At 44.3% G+C, this 26,524-nt stretch overlaps 1 protein-coding gene across 2 annotated transcripts in view; it reads left to right on the top strand.

Moving 5' to 3' along the window:
* Positions 1–11,508: 11,508 nt before the first annotated feature.
* LY86 (lymphocyte antigen 86) overlaps positions 11,509–26,524 on the top strand; it is a 74,413-nt gene continuing 59,397 nt past the window's right edge. For both annotated transcript variants that reach the window (XM_073676674.1, XM_073676675.1), the window contains exon 1: positions 11,509–11,794. In XM_073676674.1, the coding sequence (XP_073532775.1) occupies positions 11,674–11,794 (121 nt within the window). In that variant the 5' untranslated portion in view covers positions 11,509–11,673. The remainder of the gene's footprint in view (positions 11,795–26,524) is intronic.

Consider the following 26,524-nt stretch of genomic DNA (forward strand, 5'->3'; position numbering starts at 1 on the left):
AATGGCACTTTACACAAGTCTTATCTGTGTGAAATTATATTACTTAGCAATCCCCCAACAAAAATTATAGGAGTGTGAGTGGTTGGCCATCAGTAATCTGCCTTTTATCATGCGGTGCTTTCTGCATCCTGCAGTATATTGATACTGGGATCAGGTATTGATCAGGTAAGTATGATCTTTTTTTCAGCATAATATAGGGACAGGTCTGCTTTCCTGAAGTTACACAAAAAATGTACATTGAGAAGGATTTCTCAGAGACAGAAGTAAACTCAGTAATTACATCCATGGCTGCTTATAAAAGTGTCCTTCCAAAGCCTAGGAAAGAGACATCCATTTCTTTAAATGTCATCCTATTTCCTTGATCAAATTTAACATCGATCTATTTTTGGAAACCTTTTCTAACAGATTGGCCCCTTCTTCTTTTGGTCATCCACTATAATGAAACCATATACAAAGTTTTAGAGAAAGATGAATGCTTCTTGCATTTGTTGAGTCTCCATTGCATTTCAAAAGCATTATTGGACACTAATTGATTATTGAATTTTAGATGGACATTTCTGCCACAGAAAGCCTTTATATTCACACAAAACTTCCTCTTTCCTATGCAAGGCGTTGTTAAAATGTTGTCTAAATGCATATTAGGATAGAGGATAACTAGTAATAGGGGCGTACATAGAAATCATGGGGCCACATAGCAGAAGTTCTAATTGGGATCACAGAAGAGCATGTCTCACAACTTTGCAGTCATTCCAAAGTAAGTTTCATCCTATCAAAGCCCGTACATTCCCCTTTCATTGCCCCCATAAAGTATGATGCCAACAAAAGTGCACCCCAAATACAGTATGATTGTCCCCGGTGAATTCATCCACAAAACCCTCCACATGCACTGTATGATGGCCCTACTGTATCCCACCCCCTCACACTCCCGGCAAAGTATAGTGACCCCAACACAATATGATGCCCCAACTGTGACCTCAACACAGCCTTCAACATAATATGATAGCTTCAACACAGCCCTCCATATAGTATAAAGGCCCTCCCTACAGTATGAAGGCCCCATCATATACAGGTGCATCTCACTAAATTAAAATGTCATCAAAAAGTTAATTTATTTCAGTTCTTAAATACAAAAAGTGAAACTCATATATTATATGGAGTCATTACAAACAGAGTGATCTATTTCAAGTGTTTATTTCTGTTAATGTTGATGATTATGGCTTACAGCCAATGAAAACTCAAAAGTCATTATCTCAGTAAATTAAAACAATTAAAAAAAAAACCTTTCAAAGGCTTCCTAAGTGTTTAAAAAAGGTCCCTTAGTCTGTTTCAGTAGGCTCCACAATCATGGGGAAGATTGCTGACTTAACAGATGTCCAGAAGGCAGTCATTGACACACTCCACAATGTCCCAGAGTTCCAATTTTCATCTGGAAATCAAGGTCCCAGAGTCTGGAGGAAGAGTGGAGAGGCACACAATCCAAGCTGCTTGAGGTTTCGTGTGAAGTTTCCACAATCAGTGATGGCTTGTGGAGCCATGTCATCTGCTGGTGTAGGTCCAGGACATTTGCCAGGATCTCTATTGAGCACAGTGCAACACTCTGCAGGACATTTGCCAGGATCTCTATTGAGCACAGTGCAATACTCTGCAGGACATTTGCCAGGATTTCTATTGAACATAGTGCAAAAGCATAGTGCAACGCTCTGCAGGACATTTACCAGGATTTCTATTGAGCATAGTGCAACGCTCCGTAGGACATTTGCCAGGATCTCTACTGAGCAAATTGCCACACTCTGCAGGACAGTTCATTTGGAGCGAACAAAAGGATCATCATATTAAAAGGTAGGAAATACCGTTTTCTGGAACCTTTACCTATATATCCAATTGCTTTATATCCATATGAAATACTGATATTATTTCTACATTTTAGTTTTGGATTTACTTCTTAGCGCATCTCTAACTTTTTACATTAGAAATAAACACTTGAAATAGATCACTCTGTAATGACTCTATATAATATGAGTTTCAGTTTTTGTATTGAAGAACTGAAATAAATTAACTTTTTGATGATATTCTAATTTGGTGAGATGCACCTGTATATAGGACCCCCAAAGTCACTTCAAAGCCAAACAGATCCCCATAAAAATAAGTTTTGTACATTTTCTTAAAATATTAAAAATGACTGCTATATTTGTAAACCTTCTAAAATGCTAACAAATATAGTAACATAGTAACGTAGGTTGAATAAAGACCTAGATCCATCTAGTTCATCCTTCCTCCCCCAATTGTACTCCCTACACTAACACTACACTAACCTTATCAATGTATTATTATTACCATTTTTATTATTACTGCTCTTTTACAATTAAAAATGATCCCGTTTATAATTTTTTAATTTGTTTTATATTTTGTATTACTCTTGTGATTCTAATAAAGGTATTTTACAAAGAACATTTTACAAATAGTGCTGATGTAAAGTACAGATGAGGGAAATGTAATTTATTATTGGTTTTGTGTGATATGACTATCTGAATTAAAGGGATAATCATTCAAAGTTTGAAAATTGCTAATTATTTTACGTTTGTCAAATTTCTGATATTTTTATAAATAAATGCAAAACATATCAACCTAAATTTACCATTATCATAAAGTATAATGTGTCACGAAAAAATGATCTCAAAATCAATGGGATATGCTGAAGCGTTTCATAGTTATTACTACATAAAGAGACATTAGTCAGATTTTAAAAAAAATTGGCCCGTCACTAAGGGGTTAAATTGTCTTCCGTCTATATATATATATCTACTATCTCTCCCCTCCCCCTTCCCTTGTGTTTTTTTATTTTTTCTACCTGTAGGAACAGGTGGCATTGTTGGGAAGTATCTTCCTTTTATCATTTGATTTTATATAGATACTTCTTTTGGGGTACTCCTGGCTTTGTGGGTCCATAGGGATGCAAGTGCTTATCATTGTCTTTTGTTTTTATTGTGTATAATATATATATATATATATATATATATATATATATATATATATATATATATATATATATATATATATATATGTTTGGGGTGGGGCAATGCTGACCCATCACAAGGTTAATATTGTTTACACCTTCCTGACTTTATCAGTTTGTTGGAGATCAAGTGCTATTGACCTTCAGAGTTTTTCTCTTCTGGGGCTGTAACTTTGCATATGTAAGATATTACTTTGAAAAGTGACCCTCTGTATTCATCTGGATTTGATATTCAGACATATCAAAACACTAGGGTGGATAATCAATTGGGAAAAATCCCATATGTCTCCATCCCAAGAGAGAATATTCCTGTGGTTCATTCTGGACACCATTCTTCCAGTACACAGACTCCGAGCACTCAAAGCCACAGTCGAATTATTCAGACAACCCAGAACAGTGTCCGTTCGAGAGATGATGAGGACATTAGGACTGCAGGCAGCAGCCAGTGAGGCGATCAAATGGCTCAGATGGCACATGCGCCCTTTTCAGCTAGAGATACTGCAAACATGGGACAGAGACTTACATTCTCTGGACGAATTGACATTCCAAGAAGCTGTGGGATTCAGCTACTCACACCATGTGGATACAGGTCTAGGATTAATTGTAAGTTAATGTGGCTGTTTGCAATGTTTATGCTCTAACCCATTTATTTGCGGGTGTTGATAGAGACTTTCCAGAAACTGCACTAAGCACTTTGCATTGTGTTAGTTTGCACTTGCACCTTACTTGACATCTGATTGGAATATTCTGGATCTAAGTATCTTTAAGGCACATTATGTAACACTCTGAATTTAGATATCATTAAGCCACGCATACTGTTCTATACTTGTACTGTTCCTTATTTTGCAGTAGCTCAGGTTTTTCCCTGATTTTTATGGTATTTTTAATACATTTCTAATAAAAATAATATGTTTAACATATTCATAGCATATGTCTCTTTTCTAACCTTAAAAACATGGTTTTGGGTTGTGGTATTATGCCATAGTCATCCATGTAATATAATGCACAGCCCATAGTCCTCCATACAATATAATGCACAGCGCATAGTCATCCATGTAGTATAATGCACAGCCCAGGGTCATCCATGTAGTATAATGCACAGCCCATAGTCATCCATATAGTATAATGCACAGCCCATAGTCATGTGGATGCCTACGTCAGCTCCAGGCCTCTGATTCTCAGGCAATTCTCCATGCCGAGGATGCACATCCAGCTGAAGTATTTGCTGGCATCGGCAGGCCCGTCACATGGCGAGCCTGGTCGCAGCGGCGACAGCTGAGACTGCAGTCGTTATGCCCCTGCTTCCTTCTCTAATATAACCCAACAGATAGAGCTGCCAGTTTTTTGTCTGGATCCCTCTTTCGATAAAGAGAGAATCAGGCATTACTGGATGTTGGCAGGACTCTAAAGGCATATGTGGGCGGCCAAAAACAGTACAAAAAGTCAGAACATCTCTTCCTTTGCTTCTCAGAGAAGAACAGAGGTCAGAAGACATCAAAACTCTCCTTATACAGATGGTTGAGGCAAACTATTACTAATTGTTATGAGCAAAAAGGCCGACATGTTCCACAGGCTATAAAAGCCCACTCAACTAGGGCTATGTTCACATCATTGGCAGAAAGAAGCTGCAAATCTGCAAGACAGCCTCTTGGAGTTCGTCCCTTACCTTTGCGAAACATTATAGGCTAGACATCCAAGACTCTGGAAAGTCAGCCTTTGGCACAGCAGTTCTACTGTCCATGGTTAAGAGTACCCACCCAATGGATGGTTAATTGCTGTATCCCCATTGCTGTTGTAGGACGACAAGGAAAGCATTATTCTTTACCGTAAATTCTCTTTTCTTTAGTCCGAAGCAGCAGCACGAACTTTCCCTCCCAATAAAGTTGTGTTTTTTCTGCAGTTTGTCTGGGTCTAAGGTTTCTTGAATATATGTGATAACTGCACAAGGGATAGAAGAGAGCTAGTAAGTATTTATAGACAGAAGACAATTTAAACTAATTTCTATCACCTGTCCTTTCTTTCAGGAGGATAAAATCCCCATTGGTGCTGCTGCTTGTGACTCGCCCAGGGGGATATGGGGGGAGACTCGGTACCCGGTTCTTGACCTTCTGTGGGATGTCACGGCAGTCGGCTCCCGGGCCCGTCCTCTGGGCTCACTCTTTAAAAAGGGGGTTTTTGTTAAGTTTTTCTCGTGACGCCACCTGTGGTTCCCGGTAATGAATACCGGCGCTGCTGCAGACCTCCGGGGGTGATGAGATGGCAGCTGGGATGTTTCTGCGCAGGTTCCTCCAGGTTGCTCACAGGTTCTTCTTGTGGCTGATAGAAGTATATTACGGGTATAATCACTGCTTCATCAAGTTGAGGCCAGTCCGCAGGGAAATCTCCTAGAACTGTGTGAAGCACGTCTTCCTTGGATTCTTCTGGTGCTATAGGAGGCACTTCTTCCGTTGTCTTCAGCAGACCTGGGCACACATTCAGATGGTCTCTTGAGACTGTTGCAGTTGTTTTTCCTCCATCTTTGCTAATCAGGCAAGTTTTACTGTTGTCAAATCTGGAGTTCAGCACTGTGTAGGGCTCTCTTTCCCACTGGTCATCGAGCTTGTGACTTCTTCTCTTTCGCTTTAGCACTATCTCTCCAGGTGCCAAGGGTTCTGCTGGTGCATGTTTATTGTACCGTTCTTCCTGTCTCTCCCTTACTCTGTTCAGACTGTCTTCGACACAGGCCTGTACTCTCCTGTACTGCTCTTGCCGATTTGTATCCCAGTCTTCAGTGGACATATCTGCTTCCGGTTCTACCACTCCGAGTTCCAGGTCCATGGGCAACTTTCCGGGTCTTTCTCTCATGAGGTACGCTGGGGTACAATTTGTAGAACTCACAGGTATGTGATTGTACAGATCAATCAGGTCAGGTAGTTTGTCTGGCCACTGGTTTCTTTCTTCCAAGGGTAAGGTTTTCATCAGGTCTATGACGATGTTGTTCATTTTCTCACACAAACCATTGGTCGGAGGGTGATACAGCATAGTCCGGATCTTTTTGCACCCATACAGATGACAGAATTCTTTAAACAGCTTGGCTTCAAAGGCAGGGCCCTGATCCGTCAGCACTTTGTCTGGGTATCCATGGGGCCTGCAGAAATATGCTTGGAATGTTCTTGCTGCAGTTTCTGCTGTCAGATCCTTGACAGGGGCTACCACCAGGAACCAGGAATAATGATCCACCATGGTCAGTGCATAGGAATAACCTGATCTGCTGGGCGACAGTTTGACATGATCCAGAGCGATGATCTCCAGGGGCTGGGTTGTCCTGATGGACTGCAAGGGTGCTTTCTGGCTGCCGTAGTCTTTTCTTCGGAGGCTACAGGGCCCACAATTCCGGCACCACATTTCTATGGAACTCAGCATTCCAACCCAATAGAACCGGTCCTTCAGCAGGGTTTCCTGCTTCTTCCAGCCAAAGTGACCTGCTTGATCGTGGTAGGCCTCCAACATCATCTGGATATCCGTTCTGGGTACAGCAATCTGCCACACCATTTCATGGGTCTTGGGGTAGACATATCTTCTGCACAGCTTCTCCCTAATAGATGAACAGCCGGCTTCTTTCATTCCACAGTTGCTTGGCTTGTGGAGGAGCATCCTTCTCCAAGTGGGAACCTTCCTGGATGATCAGTCTTTTGATAAGGCTAACAACCGGGTCACTATCCTGGGTCTCCTTCCAACTGTGGGTGGGTAGAGGATTCAGCGTCCTTCCCTGACGTCTTCTGGTGACGTGTTGCTCATGGACCACTCCGCTTCAGTGGAAAGCAGGTAATTCAACTTCCTCTAAATCATCCACTTCATCCTCGGTGTCTGACTGGTGAGGCATCCTTGACAGGGCATCAGCATTGGTGTTCTTGTGACCTACCCAGTACTTGATGGTGAACTGATAATTTGACAGTCTGGCCACCCAACACTGTTCCATGGCTCCCAACCTGGCTGTCTCCAGGTGTGTCAAGGGATTGTTGTCAGTAAAAGCCGGGACAATGCTTCAAATACCTCTGCCAAGTGCTTCAGATGGTCCTCATATGTCCTCGAGTACACGATAATGTCATCCAGGTACAGCAGCACTGTTTCGAAGTTCCGGTGTCCCAAGCAACACTCCATCAGCCTCTGGAACGTTCCAGGTGCATTGCAGAGTCCAAACGGCATACTGTTGAACTCGCACAGTCCCATCGGGGTGGTGAAGGCCATCTTCTCCCAGTCTGTCTCAGCAACAGAGACTTGCCAATACCCGCTAGTGAGATCCAGTGTAGAGAAGTAATTGGCAGATTTTAGTGCAGCCAGGGATTCCTCTATATGGGGCAAAGGGTACGCATCTTTATGTGTTATGCGATTAATCTGTCTATAATCTACACACATCCTCATGCTACCATCCTTTTTCCTGACCAGGACCAGGGGAGCTGCCCAGGGGCTACAGCTATCCCTTACTACCCCTGCCTTTTTCATGTCATGTAACATTTCCTTGGCTTTCTGATAATGTGCTGGTGGTACGGGTCTGTAACGCTCCTTAATAGGTGGATGGTTACCGGTGGGTATGTGGTGTTGTACCCCTTTAACCCTTCCAAAATCAAGTGGGTGCTTACTAAACACTTCTTCATATTCCTGAACCACTCTGTAAACACCGTGTTTCTGATGGACAGGAGTGGCGTCAGTTCCAACATGGAGCTGTTGACACCAATCCTCCAGCTGAGCTTCGGAGTCATTGTCCTCCACTGTGTCTGGTGGGGTCAAGGATTCCACTGTGTGTATGGCATCATTATTCACAGTATACAATCTGGCAACAGTGGTGTATCTTGGCAATTTGACTTCCTCCTCCCCACAATTTCGGAGATGTATGGGTACCCTCCCATTGCGTACATCAACTACCCCTCTAGCAGTTAAGAGTGTAGGTCTGTGCTCTGAGCTAATGGGCTCCACTACCGCCTGGTAGTTCTGTCCCTTGAGACCTATTGCTGCCCTACACCAAATCAGCATCTCACTCATTGGGGGAATCACAATGGGTATCGGGTCTGTCACCCGTACATTACCAATCTCACCACATGTTAGCTTTACCTGTTGCTGGTACCTTGAGGGCTCGAATCTCTCTCTGGAGCACCTTCCTCTGCCCTGGTTTGGCAGTGTCAGCAATCTGTTGGAGTAAAAACAACACTTCTCCCAAACAGTTACCAACAATATTTGTACCAAGTATCATATACAAGTTAGATTCCACTACAATCAGTCCTTGGTCCTTTAGTTCCGCTCTCCCCACCTTCGCTGTCACGTCCTTAACCCCTACTAGGTTAAGAGGAAGGCCGTTAGAGGCATACACAGAGAGGTTCGGGGCTGACGGATGGAGTTCATCTATGGACCAGTACCTTTTGTAGAAGACATCAGGTATGATGGTTACCTGTGAGCCGGTGTCCAGTATTGCAGGTGTTGCTATACCATCTAGCACGATGGACAGGAAAAACCTTCCTTCTACAAACCGATGGTACCAGCTTGATGGGCCTGGTTGATTTACTCCTGGGTGTCGGCCCTCGGCCCCAGGGTTTGCCCGTTTAAAGGACAGTTCCGCGCTGTGTTGCCTGCCTTGTGCCAATGGTAGCAGATGAAGTCTCCTGGAGGGCGTTGGTCCTCCCTTGGGGTGGCGTTGTCCTCCTACAGGGTGGTGTCGTCCTCCTTCTTCTCCTCATCCCGTGGATATCCTCAGGACTGTCTGTGAGTAGGATTCTTCCTTCCGGCTCAGGCTCCGTTGGTAGCTGCAGGGCGCTCAGGACAGTGGTCAGGGTTTTATTTAGCTGACGCACTTCAGAGCGCAGGATGTCCAGCTCGCTAGGGGGCACAGTTTGCATCTTTGTTTCAGCCGTTAATGAAGGAGCAGTGGGTGCTGCGGGCACCGGGGTGGCACCACCCTGGTAACGCTGGATAGCAGTCCCTGATGTTTCCAGAGACTGTAGACCCTTAATAGCCATGTCCTTCAGGGTGTCAAAGGTGGCGTCGGGATGATCTAAAGCCCACCACCGTACAGTTCTGCTCTCCTTCTGGGACCTCAACCCCCGGATGAACTGTTCCGTCAGCATTTTATTCTCATCTTGTATGCTGGCTGGACTAACCTGTTTCAGGGCCCGCAGGGCTTCTTGTAAGTGCCAGGCGTAGTCCTGGATACTGTCCTCAGGTTTCTGGGCACAGTGGTAGAACCTCATCCGGAGTTCTGTCTCAGTGCGGTTTTCAAAGACAGTTTGCAGTCTCTTAAAGATAATGGATACTGATTCCTGGTCTGCGGCTGGCCAGGTTTCAACTTCCCGCTCTGCGGCACCAGTCAATTATCCCAGCACAACAGCGGCTCTCTGCTTACCAGTCATAGAATACATGTCAAGTACACCGCATATTTTTCTCTTGAACCCAGACAGGGTGTCTGGTTTGGTTTGCCATCATACTGGGGAAGCCATTTGGCTCCAGGGATATACGGCAGGGCCATGGGTATCAACGGAGTCACGACTCCTGCCGGTGGGGCGGCCGCTCCGGCCTGTGCAGCACCGGGCACAAGTTGAGCATAAGAAGCGTTAACCGGTGCTCCGGCGGTTTGCTGGTTGTCGGCACCCCCCCAGTGAACCGTAGCCTACCTCCTGCTTCTTTAATCGGGTAGGCGGGGCTTGAGCTTCGCGCGCTTCCAGCAGTCACGCCTCTCCGATTCCCGTGGTTACGCCCCTCTTCTACCCACGCGACTCTAAAATGGCGGACAATGGCAGGAAACAGCGGCAATTGGCGGGAAAACTTCACCACGGTATGCGACACAGTTCTTTAAGGCGCACAGTACCAGGTGGCAACGGGCACGCAATCCTGTTCGTGACGCCAGAAGTTGATGCGCCCCCGGGGCAATGGGGTATTCGGCAGCCCGGCCTATGGATGCTGGGGGAGATATGTCACAGTGGCTGGCCCGGTCCATGGCCCAGGGCGGTCAACCAAAATGGGGGCTTATAACTTGAATAGAAAATAAAAATAAAGTAAATAGTTTGTGATGCCACCTGTGGTACCTGGTAAGGTTTACCAGTGCTGCTGCAGACCTCCGGGGTGATGGGATGGCAGCTGAGGTGTTTCTGCTCCCCACAGGTGGAGCGGGCCCCCGGGGCAGTGTGGAGTTTGGTGGGTGGTGATGCTGGGACTTGTAGCGCAGGCGAGATGGCGCAGCAGGAGTAATTGACAGAGACAGGGGATTCGCTTCAATACCTTTACTGGTCAGGTACGGTCCAGGGTACTCAGTAGGATGGGTGCACTTCAGGACTTCTCCCCAATGAGCGAGTATAAGGCCTCCTGGTCCGTGTCTGCCTCTGTGTGCTCCTGGCCAGCCTGCAACTGGGCCTAGCTTATGTGTCGTGCTGTTCCTTCACCTGTCGCTCGGTAGTAGGACCTTCTGCTGGCAACCATTATCCCTGGTCGCTGGGGCCTTCGTGGTTCCTGGTCCTGTGATGGGTTTAGCTTCAGGTCTGCCAGGGACTTGTAGTCCTACTGGAATGCCGGTGATCCCTACTGGGTATAAAGGACCCTGTAGGTGCGGACCCAGTGTCCAGTTTGTATCTTCGGGGTGAGCCTTATGATGCTCCTCTGCCCATTTCAACTCCTCTCTCCTCTCCTCCTTGCCGTCGGCCACACTCGGGGCCGTCAATACGGCAGCAGACGTGCTGCGTCTTCACTGCTCTCAGCGTCAGCACGCTCTCAGACTCTCTGACTCTGTCTGAACTACTAACTCTGACTGAACTGCCTGGCTCCACCCTTCATATATATATATATCCCTAACGGGCTCCCTCTGGTGGTGTGAGGTGGAAGGGTGGAGGTGTTTGTATGTAATGAGGGCCTCTTGTGGAGAAGTCCATCCATGCACCCTGGGTCCTTTGGTACCTGTGAAAAGCAGGGTGCCACAGAAGCCTCCTGGTATGCTGGTTGTCCCTACTGGGTGTAAAGGACCCTGTAGGCGCAGACCCGGTGTCCGGCTTGTGTCTTGGGGTGAGCTTCAGACGCTCCTCTGCCCCCTTAACTCCTCTCTTCCCTCTCCTTGCCTCAGCCACACTCGGGCCCTAAGTACAGCAGCAGACGTACTGCGTCTTCACTGCTCTCAGTGTCAGCACACTCTCCGACTAACTGGCGACTACTCCCTAACTGACTCCACCCTCCTCTTTAAATATCCCTAACAGGGCTCCCTCTGATGGTCTGAGGTGGAAGGGTGGAGGTGTCTGTTTGTAGTGAGGGCCTCCTGTGGAGAAGTCCGTCCATGCACCACTCTCTGGTACCTGTGGTAGCAGTGTGCCACACTTGGGATTAAAGGAAAGAGAATTTTTTGTTAGAAATTATGCTTTGTTTTGCTTTAATGTCTTTTTCTGCATCCTTGATATTAAGATACATTGCATACTTCCTTAAAAATGTAAGTAAAGCATTTACATGTGAAAACACTAATTTAAGAAGTGAAACAAGAACTTTTATGAGGAACTAATATTGCTGTTGCTTGTAGCATTTACGAACTATCCACACTCCAGACAGATCTGGCATTTAAGATTAGGACTGGACGTATAGAAATAAGTTTTCTAAAAGATATCACAAACAGCAGGCTAAAATTGACTCTGTACTTGAGAAGAAAGACAACTCCTTGCAGAATGAAGAATTTCGCTATCTTTCTCACTATTTCTTGGTTCCTGTGGCCAGGAGAAATGAAAGAATGGCCCACACATACAATCTGCAAGGCAAAGGACTTTGAAGCATATTACAAAAGCTGTGGTGAGTTCATGGAAAACTGATTCCTTGTTTGCTAAAGATCACTGCATAGTCCTGACTGCTTTAATAACTTCCATGTCGTGCTGAGGATAACTTATAACACAAGCAATGCCTGCTTTTACCAAGGGCATACAATGACGGACCACTGCCTGCCAGCTCAGCATGAACTAGATATTTTTCATTAAAACTACAACCTGTGTATGAGGTGAGACAGTCGCAGCGCAGAGCACCGGTAATTCAATGTGGCACAAACGTGTGCTTTATATTCTATGTTTATAAGCAGAAAACTAATTGCTACAATACGTTTCCATAAAGAATAAACATGTAGCTTAAAGCCAACATCAAAGGCATATGGCATTGAAAAAGTATGGCTGCTATATTAAAGAAAATCTGTCACCATGTTTTTGCCATCTTATCTGAGAGCAGCATTATGTAGAGACAGAGACATTGACTCCACCAATGTGTTACTTACTGTGGTGTTTTCCGTAGTTTTGATAAAATCACTGGTTTATCAGCAAAGGATTATAACTAGAGGACTAGTAACCTTGCTGCCATTATGGTCGTTCATTTTCATGAGTTCTATATAACCCCACTCCAACCACTTATTGGCAGATTTCTGCCTATGCACAGTGTAAACAGAAATCTGCCAATAAGTGGTGTGGGCAGGTTTATACAGAGCTCAGCATTCAGAGAATTGGTAGATCTGCAATAATAAAACAGAGATTTTATCAAAACTGCAGTAAACCGCCCAGTAAATGATACATTGCTAGAATCAGGGTCTTTGTCCTTACATCATGCTGCTCTCAGATGGGAGAGCAAAAACCTGGTGACAGGTTAAGTATTTCACACTTTATAGTATTGTTATCGGGAGTCTCCAAGCGCTTCTAATCCCACAATATTGACAGCAAAATGTTTATGGACTGCCCAGACTTTTCCTACATTTAACAACCCTGGGTAAAGGGGTTGTCCACTACTTTTACATTGTTGCCCTATCCGTAGGAGCACTTCCTCCTCCTGCTCCGTCTCCAAAATGACCACATCAGTCAGAAGCTGGAAGCACTGCAGCACTGCCTTGCCCAAGCGGCAACAGGCTGTGCTAAAGCTAATATGCTTAGCTGACAAACCGCACAACACTGAAGGGTTGTGGACAGCTCTGAAAGAGTAGGCAGATCTGTGGCTGCCACCGCTGACCCTACAGCCAGGCATGGTCATGTGTGACAATGGCCGGAACCAGGTGGCGGCTCTGAGGTGAGGTGAGCTCACACACGTACCATGCCTGACCCATGTTCTTGACCTCGTGGTTCAGCGGTTTCTCACAACCTACCCAGATGTGCTGAATCTGCTGGTCAAAGTACGCCGCGTGTGGGCCCATTTTAGAAAGTCAGCTACAGCTTCTGCTGCCCTTGCCGTGCTTCAGCAGCGTTTGCAGGTTCCAGCTCACTGACTGGTGTGCAATGTCCCCACGCATTGGAACTCTACATTGCAGATGTTGGGAAGGATTTGTGAGCAGAACAGGGCAGTTGTTGACTACGAGCATCAACAAGGCTATCTGTATTCAGGTCCGACTCCACATATAAGACCTCAGGAGTGGACATGGATGTCAGACATCTGTACCATCCTCCAAAACTTTGAGGACTTCTCCAAGATGGTGAGCGGCGCCATAATTAGCATCACCATCCCACTTCTCCGTCTTCTGAAACACTCTCTGCTCACAATTAAAGAGGATGCATTGCAGGCGGACAGGGCCGGCGTCCGCACTCTGTGTACCAGGGCAAATGCCGGGCCCCTGAGCAGGCGGGGGTCTCACTCGCGGTCGGGCACCCCACAGGGCTATGGGCAGAGGAGAGCAGTGCCAGAGCCTGCCCTTCTCCCCCGCTTGCTCAAGGCCCCAGCAGCCGGATACTTAGCTCTCCCCGTGCCTCCGCAGATCCGCTGTCTTCCTGCTGTGCGCTCCCTGTGACGTCTCAGGTCAGAGGGTGCAGTGGCGACACTGGAGTCCGGACCTGAGCAGTGGCAGCAGGTGAGGAGGAGTGAGGTGAGTATTTGATTTTTTTTTTTTAATGTATGGAGGCATGGGGCATTATATGGGGGGGTGACATTCTGCATGGGGCATTATAAAGAGGGGGGAGTGATATCCTGCCTGGGGCATTATAAGGGGAGGAAAGGGACATCCTATATGGGGCATTATATGGGGGGAAAGGGACATCCTGCGTGGGGAATTATATGGGGGGAAAGGGAAATCCTGCATGGGGCATTATATGGGGGGGGCAACCTGCATTGGGCATTATAAGGGGGAAAGGGACATCCTGCATGGGGCATTATATGGGGGGTGAAGGGACATCCTACATGGGGCATTATATGGGGGGGAAGGGACATCTTGCATAGGGCATTATATGGGGGGGAGAAGTGACATTCTGCATGGGCCACTATATGGGGGGGTGACATCCTGCTTGGGGCATTATAACTAAGGAAAGAATGGGGAAAGCTGTCCCTACAGTAAGACTAAGCTGAATCCCTATGATGTAGCGGGCAGCCTGTTCCTTGTGAACAGACCTGCCTTCGTCCTCGGCTAATCTGAACGGAGACCTATAGAATAAAGGGAGGGGTCCCTAAAAGAACTAAGAACTGGGACAAAAATGGGACACCTCCTAACAGAAGTTGTTGCAGAGCAAAAAGACAAACTGACAAAAAGTACTAGAGGTCCCAGAGGACCAAGCGAACTAGACAGAGATAGGCACCAAAGCACCTGGCTAGAGAGACAGTCAAACACTGAAGTCCAGCAAAGCCAGAAAGGCGGAGCTGGAATATATAGGCAGCTGGTCACGTGACCGCAAAACACAAGATAGCAAAAACTAACAGGAGGGTTCTAACAGTTATATGGGGGCCAGTATTCTATATGGAGCATTTTATCGGGGCCAGTATACTGTGTGGAGCGATTCGCCGGTTTCTGAGCTACTGTGGAATTTACAATAGATATCGCTCATGTAATGTAAGAAGTGAAATCTTTGCATTGTACTATATATATATTTCTATGCGGTATCTGTGCATCATGAATCATGTGTTAAAGGGGCCCACTGAGACTCTTACGCCCAGGGCCCAGAAAAACCTGGAGCCGGCCCTGCAGGCGGAGCATGATGAGATGGAGCAAGGAACCATACAGGGCGATTTCACAGAGCCCAGCCTCATCTCATCCCAACGTGGATTGGGTGACAATGAGGAAGAGGAGGAGGAAGAACAGGAGCTAGTTTCCTGTGCTATATATATATATATATATATATATATATATATATATATATATATATATATATATATATATATATACTACCTGCACAATTGTCATACCGTCTGTTCAGTGTGGATGGCCTGAGGACATGGAGGAGGAGAAGGATGAGAACATGGTCGGTCGTCCTCTTGGTGAGGACACTGATGTCTTGCCTATTAGCAGTCTGGCACACATGGCTGAGTTTATGGTATGCTTTTCCCGTGACCCTCGGGTTGCCCAAATTTTGGGTGACAGTCATTACTGGTTGGTGACACTTCTAGACCCACGCTACAAGGAGAACTTTCTGTCTCTTATTCCCACACCGGACAGGCCTAATAAAATGGGGCAGTACCAGAATGCCCTTGTTGCAGAATTCTTAAAAAAATTCCCATCTGAAAATGCTGGCAGCAGAGGTCACAGTTCGTTGGACAACCAAGGAGTACAGGTGAGAGAGATACAAATGAAATCCAGCAGAGGCAGGAGAACACTGTCAAAATTCTGGGACAGTTTTCTCAGACTCTCCCATCACACAGGCCCTGAGGCATGGGGTACTCTCACAAGGAGGGAAATGTTTCAGAAGGTGCTGAAGGAGTACCTTGCCGACCATACCAACATCCTCCATGATTCTTCTGTGCCTTATAATTATTGAGTATCCAAGCTGGACACGTGGCATGAACTGGCTCTCTATGTCTTGGAGATCCTGGCCTGCCCTGCCGCTACCGTTTTGTCAGAGTGGGTTTTTAGTGCTGCTGGTGGAATTATAACCGATAGGCGCATCCGCCTGTCAACTAAAAATGCTGACAGACTGACTCTTATAAAAATGAACAAGGGCTGGATTGGGCCAGACTTCTCAATACCACCGAATGATAGCAGCGTAACATAAACTCAAATCCAGTGTCTTTTTTTTGGGAGGGCTAACTCTATTCCCATGCACCTCTGTCTTCACACCCAGACATGGGTATACGCTTCCTGATTTTGTCTATGGTATTTGGTCTTGTCCTCATCCTCCTCATCCTCATCCTCCACCACCATATGACCACTATATCTACCATTTCTACGTCTCTTACATGGGGCATTGGAGTTTCTCCAAATTTTTAGCAGCCGTTGCAGTCGCTGCATAAGCAATAACAGTATGGGAGACCCACTCATTTTAAATGGGAATATGTGGTTACTGTGGCCCAACTCTATGTGTCTTTAAATTGTTATTGGGGTATTTCCTAAATTTAGTCAGCCGTTGAACTCACTGCATACCCTATAACTGGATAGCAGACCTGTTCCTTTCTAATGGAAACATGTCGTTACTGAGGCCCAGCTCTATGTGTCTTTAAATTGGTATTTGGGTTTTTCCTAAATGTTGGCAGCTGTTGGACTCACTGCATACCCTATAACTGTGTAGCAGACCCGCTCCTTTCTAATGGGAACATGTCATTACTGAGGCCCACCTCTATGTGTCTTTAAATTGTTATTGGGGTTTTTCCCAAATTTTGGCAGACCTTCCAGTCACTGCATGGGCATTACCACTATAGGAGATCCACTCCTTTATAATGGGAACATTTTTTTTTTACTGAGGCCCTCCTCTATCTCTCTTCAAAGTGGTATTGGGGTACGTCCAAATTTTTGACAGCCCTTGCAGTTACTGCATACCCAATAACAGTATAGGAGACCCACTCTTTAATAATGGGAACAACAAAGCATAGCCGACAGCTGGCCCTTTAAAAATAGTAAGGGCCGACTGATGGCCCTATGAAAATAGTGTTTGTGACTTTCAGAGTCCATCCTTCATAAATTAAAAAGGATGTGTCTGATGATGTCTCACACATCACATGGCAAGATAAGGTAGTAAAATGTTTAAATGATATTTACCGGTGTATTTTTCACACTTAAAAGCAATGCAAAAGTGAAAAAATGCATCAAAAACGCTACGTGTGAACATAGCCCAAGGTGTGGAGGAGTATTTTTGGTTTTGGTTATTTATTGTACCTTATATACAAGTCATTACCCTGGAAAGGATGTTCCTTAACATTTTTCCCAGGAAAATCAATTTTGTTTTTGTATGTTTTACTGTGAGTCCGTAAAAGTTGCATAATACCTCTGACAACGTTGTTTACAGCGGTGACCTGGGAGTCAGAAATGCTTCCAGGGGTCTTCCCCATGCTGTTCCCATGTCATTTGAGCACTGTTCCCATCGATTTGGGCAATTTGTAGGCCCTCTGCAGAAGGCGGGGGGGGGGGGCTGTCGGAAAAATGCTCGAGCATTTTAGTGCTCGCTCATCACTAGTGACATCGAGTTGTAGTCACCAGAAAACTGCAGCCAAGCACTGGTCCCAGAAGTCAGGTGACTGAAGATTGAGAGATCATCACTTCTGGTTAAAATTGGTACAAGCCCAGACAATGGCTCAAAGCATGAAGCAAATTCCACTAATAACCAGCCCTCTGCTGCAAAATACAGATGAAAAGGATAAAAGGACAACATGTCCCAACTGTCCCAAAGTTGAACTGAAACACGCTATGGTCGTCGGATGGCAGGAGCAGCATTAGCGACAAAAGCAGTTAGCAGTAGTGTTCAGACACGGATGTTACATGCATGCCTTTTGAGACTTTATAAAGCTGTACCTCCTGTGACATCTCGCATAAGTTTGTAAAGATGAGAAAACATCTGATTTTATTTCAATTAGAAAAAGATTTTTATAATTTAATTCACAAGTAGAGTGTTGGAAAATGGCTTGATGCTTTATAAGCAACAGGGGAAATAACTGTAAAGTAATTAAAGGTTTTTATATTCGCTACTACTGCTATTTCTTCTTTCAAGTCTCTGTTTTTTCTTTAAAAATGCACGAGACTGACAGAGTCTAGTCTTTGGACACAATCCATACTTAGCTGGACTTCAATATCAAAGGTGACAAGTGACATAAATAAGAATGGTTAAAGACTTTCATTCTTTTCCCAAGGGAACATTTCATGAGTCGAAGTTTAATGTAATTGAAAGCTTAAAAGTTTATTTGCAATGACATTTCAGGGTGAAGTTTTACTGGTGTGTGATGCAGCTCTAGCTGTGACCTCCGGATTTATTTACAGTTGCATAGATAGTAGTAGATTACAAGTGGTAGGTTAACTCAACCAAATGGAAAGTTATCGGAGTATTGTCTATAGTCTATGCTGTTATGCCTGACGGTAGCGCACATGGATTTGTGAACCCATTGTGTCACAGGACCAGGTGTGCCTAGGAAGGGGCGTAGCTAAGTGGCTACCTGGTGTGCACTGAAGCTCCTGATGGTGGAGACAGATTGGCCTGCAGGTAACCGCTAGGTACCACTCCTAGGCAGATCCCTGTACTGTAGTTGCTGACCCCAGGGGGCAGGTTCGCTGACACGAACTAGGGCTACGTTCAGACACACGGATCTAGGATACTGATTCAGGGACTGGCCGCACACAGAAAGGGGGACTATATTGATGAATCATACAATGGGGCTAACATTCATCGTTATTGAACGTTAGCCGCATTGTATGATTCATCAATATAGATTTTATCAAATCATTTCTATATGGTATTAGAATTTATTTTGTCTTTATTTTGATAGTTTTGTATTCTAAAATTTAAATCATGTTATATGAAATGTATATAACGTATTGTATTGGGAAAAAACGGCTTTTTTCATGTGTGATGTCATTTCCGTGGTGTAACCCTTTATAAACTTGTGAATGTATCATGACTAGTAATGAGCGAGTATGTTCTGTTAACCTTTTCGGCGAGCAAGCTCGAGTGCTCGCCGAGTATCTTCAGCGTGCTCGGGTGATATGTTTTTGTCACTCCGTTCTCATGATTTGCGACTGTTTGACAGCTTTAATACATGTGAGGAATGCCTAAAAATCAGGCATTCCTCACATGTATTAAAGCTGTCAAACAATCGCAAATCATGAGCACAGAGTGACAAAAACATAACACCCGAGCATGCTGAAGATACTCGGAAAACACCCGAGCATGCTCGCTCATCAATAATCATGACTGCATTGTTGAAAAAAGCCTGAGACAGGCTGAAACATCCAAATGGAGCTTGCAATTGAATAAAACAGCAATGACTTACTCAACACGTGAGTGTCGGGAATTACTTCCTTCTGCATACTAATACCCCACGAGCACCACGCTAACGGAGTGCGGACCCGCCATCCCTGTTTTTTGACTCCCAGCAACTGGCTGAGAGCCATCCAGCAGGTGAAGTCTTTATACTAAATGCCACTGAGCATCAAGCTGAGGGCATTTTACTATATGCGTGCACTGCCTCTTTAAGAGCAGGGGAGTGCGTGATCACACTAAGCACATCGCCAGGACTCAGTACAGACCAGGAAGCAGGAAATGCGGGGACCATGCTATGGGGCCTGGGCAGTGAGTAACCCAGCATCTCTGCATGGAGGGAGAAGGGGACAACATGCAGGGGCACCAGCCATAGCGCTACACTTGCCTCCTAGAAAATATTAATGCCCTGTGCAAGTACCCTAGAAAATAGTGTCCACATTTTGCCACTAGAAAGTGATAATGCTCCATGTCCACCTTGTCAGTCACAATACTGTGGGTGCCCCAATAAATACTTCTCAAATTTAACATGTAATAATGTCCTCTAAGTCCCCGCTTGTAGAGCTCCCTATGCACAGTATGAAGGGCCCACAGCTCCCCTATACACAGTATGATGGACCCACAGCTCCACTATACACAGTTGGCGCATCAATAAGATGCCTCAAATCTGGTGCTTAGCTTCGCATTTCTGGGGTGGCTGAGGGCTGATATTATTAGCCTCAGCGGGTCCAGTATCCATGGGCCCTTCCCTGGCTATTAATATCAGCTCACAGCTGTCTGTTTAGCCTTTTCTGGTTAGATTTTATAGTGGGACCCTACATCAATTTTTTTCTGGGGTCCCCCTATAATCTAGCCAGTAAATGCTAAGTAAACATCTGTGGGCTGTTATTAATAGCCAGGGAACATTTTTGGCTAATGGCCCCTTCCCTGGCAAGTAATTTCAGCCCCCAGTCCCTCTGGTGGTTATGAAAATGACACAGGAGCCCACATCATTTTTTTATTTAATTCTTCAGATTTTGACCAATGAAATTTCATTACATGCAGTGGATCTGCATGTACTGACAAAACAAGTGCGGCATTAGAATGCAGCATTTTGATTGCAGTTAAAATACGCTGCTTCCAAAGTGTTCCTGGCTTCTGATCGTGGGGACGTAGCAGCTAATCAAACAGCTGGGAGCTTTTATTAATAACCAAGGAACATGTTGGCCCAATGGCCCCTCCCTAGGCTAAAAATAGCAGCCCTCAGCTGCCCCAGAAATGACACTTCATATTTGAATGGGATTATGGCTAATGTGATTAGGGGTAATGGGATTAGGTGTCGCTGACACCAAGCACAAGGTTTAGTGATGAAGTGTCAACCAGACACTAAACCTGTAAGTAAAGAATGAAATAAACACATACAGAGAATAAAACACTTTATTTGAAATACAAGACACATTCATTTAAATTAACCAATATACTCCCCCCTGGTCCGACAGTAATCCAAGAGTTAAAGCGATGTCCCACGTTTCTTTTTTAAAATATCTTTATTTAGCTTCAAAAAGCATTCATTGTGGTACAAAAACGCATTAAAAAATGCATCAAAATCACGGCAAAAACGCACGTTTTTCCGCAGCATTTTTGCTGCCAAAAGATGCAGAAACCTTGCAGAAATTTCTGCAACCAAATACTCAACGTGTGCACATAGCCTTGGATTTAAAATGAAGCAGAGCCAACATCAGCCAACACCTGCCCACACCAGGTTCTCTGTGTATAAAGTCCATAGACAATTAGGTTTTTAGGAGGGGGCTTTTCCAGACTAGACCAACAATGTTAATCTCTCAGTGATAAAACCTTCAGACTAAGTGCACACGTTGCAGATTTAGTGCTTTTTTGTCGCCTTTTTTTCTGCAAGGATTTGTGACCAAACCTGAAGGAAAACCTGATGACAGCAAAGTGAATGAGAAACCTGAAGTGTCATGCACACGTTGAGTATTTTTTGACTTGAAGATCTGGTGCAGAAAATAATCTTCAGCATGTCATTCTATGTGCGTTTTTGCCTGCACTTTTCACCTATTTAATGTATTGAAACAACGCAGTGAAAAATGCAGGCAAGAAATGTGGCAAAAGCGCTGGCAAAACGCTGAAAAAGTGCAACGTTTTTAAGGCTGCGTTTTCCTGCCAAGAGATGCAGAAATGGAGCAGAAATTTCTGCACCAAATACTCAACGTGGGCACATACCCTCACAGTTAGAAAACAACAGCACACACTTTAACAAGTGACACATCCCTGAATTCAGTGTTTCAGCCTCTATCTCCTGCTGTCTTCAGATTACATAGCAAAAACCTGCTGACAGATTCCCTTTAGTGATCGCAAGCTATAGTGTTTTTTCTAATGATTGATTATTACACGCACCAGCTAGCTATTATGCAGATATCCGTGATTATCCAACTGTAGGAAATATTCCATCTATTACAAGTGGTTGGACTCCAAAACCATTGGTTATTGTATAAATATTGAATAGTTAATGCTGTGTATGTTAGGGATACCTTTACCATTTGGTATCATTGCATAAAACCCCAATAGTAATTACAACTAATCTAGACGTAAAATCATTATAATTCGTTTTTACTACTACCACATTAGCTTTATGCTATATAATGGCCCCGACACTTTATGGACCCCCACAGGAGTTCCCACACAGTAACTCCCACAGTAGCCCCATACTGTATGATGGCCCCCAATCATAGCCCCCACACTGTATGAGGGCCCCCCACAATAGTCCCTACAATGTGTGAGGGGGTCCCCATGCTTTATGATGCCCCCAGAGTCACATAATGCTCTACACATTTTAATTAAAATAGAAAACATCATATACTCACTTAATCCAGGATCCCAGAAGTTGCCCTGGCCTTCAACGTTTAACCCCTGTACAGGGATCTGGAGTGGACTTAGACAAGGGCCCCTAAGCTGGGGCCACAAAATAAACTTCTGTTCCGTGGTGCAGGCTGGCAGGAGTGGTCAGGTAGGCAGTTCAGAACCAAAAGGTAGGAAAAGTACGAAATCAGAATACATAAGACTAGTCAGTAGCACAAGCAGAAGTCAAAACAAGGAGCAATAATACTACAAGGAGCTAAACAGACGGAACTAAACCAGAGGATCACGAGACTATATCTAAAGCACCACACCCTACTAAAGCTTAAAGCTTTAGTAGGGTGTGGTGCTCTCCAATTGGCTGGAGAAGGGAGCTGATCACTCCAGCTGGACAGCGCGCACACCCATACTATCAGACTGGGTGGCACTGCAGCTCACAGCTACCCTAACCTTAGTGGCTGGACAGAGCCTGTGCCATCTATAGCTTCTGGTGTCAACATCTCTTCTATCACCAGCACCTCCTACAGAATTCATACAGCAGCGCCTGACGACAGAAGTAGACGTTGCAGGTGCAGGTCATGGTGGACATGTGACGAGCAGTCTGTGAGGAAAGCTCAGGAGCAGGATGAGAACATGTAACACTTATAAAATAGTAAGTTAAGTCATTCTGCCGGCAGCTGTAGACCGTGTAATACAACACATATAGGTGACAAACAGTGCAAAATATTTATTGAAACCCATTTGAAAAAATGATTTTTAGCACCAATTAAATGCATTTAAGTAAGAAAAAAATACATGCAAATGCAGTGCAAGTCCTGTGCAAGTGACATCAAAAATATGCATTGGGTTTACATATTAATTCAAAGTGCATGATTGCAGTGGGAGTCTGATGATGAAGTAGTAAGCATAGTATAACGCTGGAGGAAGCCTGGACGGGGGAGTAAAAAGTAAATTTAAGGCGTAAATAATGACTATTTTAAAACATTGCTTATTTTAACAGCAATGTCCTTTAACTGTCCTTTAGGTTTCAAATAAATTAGGATTTCCTTTTTCATCTTGCCTGATAAAAGTCAATGCTGTTCCAAAATGCTTGTCCTCTTACTCAGCTGAACTTTTCCAACATGCCTGTTCCCACCATAATATGTTCTCTCATTATAACATGTCTGTCTACATATGTGGCTATGGTGTTCAAAAGTGCCTGTCAACATACTTGGCCTCGATGTTCCAAGATCTATGTCTGCACACTCAACTCTGCTGCTACAAGGTGCTGGTCCGCTTACTTTGCTCAGTTGTGCCTATGTGTCTTACTATACTTTCAACTCTGCTGTTCCAAGGTGCCTGTGTGCACACTCAATTCTACTGTTCTAAGGTGCCTGTCTGCATCCTCAGTTCTGCTGTCCACTGTACCTGTACGCATATTTAGCTCTACTGATCCATGGTATCTGTTCATACTCCTGACTCTGTTGTATCATGCCATTCAAAGTGTCATCCATCATATCTAAGTCCACTGTTCCTTGTGGTGTGCAGCCTATCCAACTCCACTGTTCCATGTTGGCCAGCTGTCAACCAGAATACTCAGTTCCACATTGCTTCAAGTACTCACCATATCCATATCCATCTTTGCTTCTCACATGATTTTCCTGTCTGTAAACTCAGCTCTGCTGTTCCATTTAACAGTCTGCATACTCAACTCTGCTGATTAATTACCTGGTCCCACTCTTTTCTCTGCTGTTTGACACTGTTCTAAGTGCCTTTTAACATATGAAGCTCCCCTGTTCCATGTGCCTTCCAGCATATACATCTCCACTGTTCCATGCAACCAGCAAGTTCAGCTCCACTATTCCACTTTGCTCTACGTGACCAGAGTATATGTAGCTCTGCTGCTCCACATGCTGTCTGGCATATCCTAATATACTGTAGCTCACTGCAGCACTGCATCTGATTCATGCTGCTCATCCAGACCTATGTTTAATCCACCTCACTATTTGAGCCATAGCACTTCTGTCGCTATGGTGGATCCAATTAGTACTAGAAATTATGATATCCTTTCCATCAATCATGTGACCATTGCACCCAGCCATTGGTTATCAGTGATGGTGTTGCATGGAGGGGGGGGGGCACTGAGTGTGGCAATTCATGAGGTAAGTAATAACTATTTCAACATTCCTCACTCTATCAACACTTTTACCACATTTGAAAAATCGCAAAAGTCCATTAAATATTGCCAGTATCTAATCAAATTAAGTGAGGCAGATTTACCTTTCTTATTGCAACATATAACCATCACTACAGTGCAAAATATGAAACGTTAACACGAATATAACTTCCCTGATGCCTATGATTTTATCATATTTTAAATAATCACATCACTATAAAAAAAATAATAAACTTGAATCAACACTTTTGCAGAAGGATGAGGGTCTTTTTCATCCCTCACAAAGGAAGACTTGGTGTGGTGGTGATGGGATCATTGGGTACGTATGAGCTGCTTTTCTGGTACAATAATGGTGTCAAGGAGAGGAGGGGTGACATGAAAAGGTTGACACCACTTATTGGAAACAAAAATTAACTCAACCTGCTACCCTGAGCTGCTGGTCTACTCTCAACCTCATAGCAGCTGCTTCTCCATATCTCTACTGTTTATGCTGCAGATGTCGTGCTCTGTAATCTACATGAAAACAAACACAACATGGGAACTATACTGGTTATAAAATTAGATAAAAAGACTATTTGATGTTCCTTCTATATACAGGTGCTTCTCACAAAATTAGAATATCATCAAAAAGTTAATTTATTTCAGTTCTTCAATACAAAAAGTGAAACTCGTATATAATATAGAGTCATTACAAACAGAGTGATCTATTTCAAGTGTTTATTTCTGTTAATGTTGATGATTATGGCTTACAGCCAATGAAAACACAAAAGTCATTATCCCAGTAAATTACAATAATTAACAAAAAACACATGCAAAGGTTTCCTACGCATTTAGAAAGGTCCCTTAGTCTGTTTCAGTAGGCTCCACAATCATTGGGAAGACTGCTGACTTGACAGATGTTCAGAAGGCAGTCATTGACACACTCCACAAGGAGGGTAAGCCACAAAAAGTCATTGCTAAAGAACAGGCTGTTCGCAGAGTGCTGTATCCGGGCATATTAATGGAAAGTTGAGTGGAAGGACAAAGTGTGGTAGAAAAAGGTGCATAAGCAACTGGGATAAACGCAGCCTTGAAAGGATGGTTAAGAGAAGACCATTCAAAAATTTGGGGGAGATTCACAAAGAGTGGACAGCTGCTGGGGTCACTGCTTCAAGAGCCATCACTCACAGACGTATCCAGGACATGGGCTACAAGTGTCGCATTCCTCGTGTCAAGCCACTCATGACCAATAGACAACACCGGAAGCGTCTTACCTGGACCAAGGAGAAAAAGACCTGGACTGATGCTTAGTGGTCCAAGGTGTTTTCAGATGAAAGTAAATTTTGCATTTCATTTGGAAATAAAGGTCCCAGAGTCTGGAGGAAGAGTGGCGAGGCACACAATGCAAGCTGCTTGAAGTCTAGTGTGAAGTTTCCACAATCAGTGATGGTTTGAGGAGCCATGTCATCTGCTGGTATAGGTCCACTGTGTTTTATCAAGACCAAAGACAGCGCAGCTGTCTACCAGGAAATTTTAGAGCGCTTCATGCTTCCCTCTGTCGACAAGTTTTTTGGAGATGGAAATTTCATTCTCCAGCAGGACTTGGCACCTGTCCACACTGCCAAAAGTACCAATACCTGGTTTAAAAACAACAGTATCACTGTGCTTGATTGGCCAGTAAATTCGCCTGACCTTAACCCCATAGAGAATCTATGGGGTATTATCAAGAGGAAGATGAGAGACACCAGAACCAACAATGCAGACGAGCTGAAGGCTGCTATCAAAGCAACCTGGGCTTCCATAACACCTCAGCAGTGCCACAGGCTGATCGCCTCCATGCCAAGCCGCATTGAAGCAGAAATTGATGCAAAAGGAGCCCCGACCAAGTATTGACTGCATTTACTGAACCTACATTTCAGTAGGCTAACATTTCGGATTTTAAAATCATTTTTCACACTGGTGTTATTAAGTATTCCAATTTACTGAGATAATGACTTTTGTGTTTTCATTGGCTGTAAGCCATAATCATCAACATTAACAGAAATAAACACTTGAAACACTCTGTTTGTAATGATTCTATATAATATATGAGTTTCACTTTTTGTATTGAAGAACTGAAATAAATTAACTTTTTGATGATATTCGAATTTTGTGAGATGCACCTGTACATGTGTAAGGGGATGAAGAAGTGAAGGAACACATATCCGTGTTTAAAGCCGAGTATCTGTGGGTGAACACAGCCTCCTGGTGATCAAGGACAAAAGAGAAAGTGAAAGCAAAGGAATTGTATTAGTAGGAACCTAATAGTGGGAACCTATGTTCCCACAGGAAGGGGATTGAGAAGACACCAGGTCATGTGACAGTTGTATCGCTGTTACAAAATATAAAAGGCCTGCCAGGCCAAGAAGGAATGAG

The sequence above is a fragment of the Phyllobates terribilis genome, unplaced genomic scaffold, assembly GCF_046119375.1.
Source record: "Phyllobates terribilis strain yellow unplaced genomic scaffold, ASM4611937v1 Scaffold_4__5_contigs__length_816908805, whole genome shotgun sequence".
In the NCBI taxonomy this organism is placed as follows: domain Eukaryota; kingdom Metazoa; phylum Chordata; class Amphibia; order Anura; family Dendrobatidae; genus Phyllobates; species Phyllobates terribilis.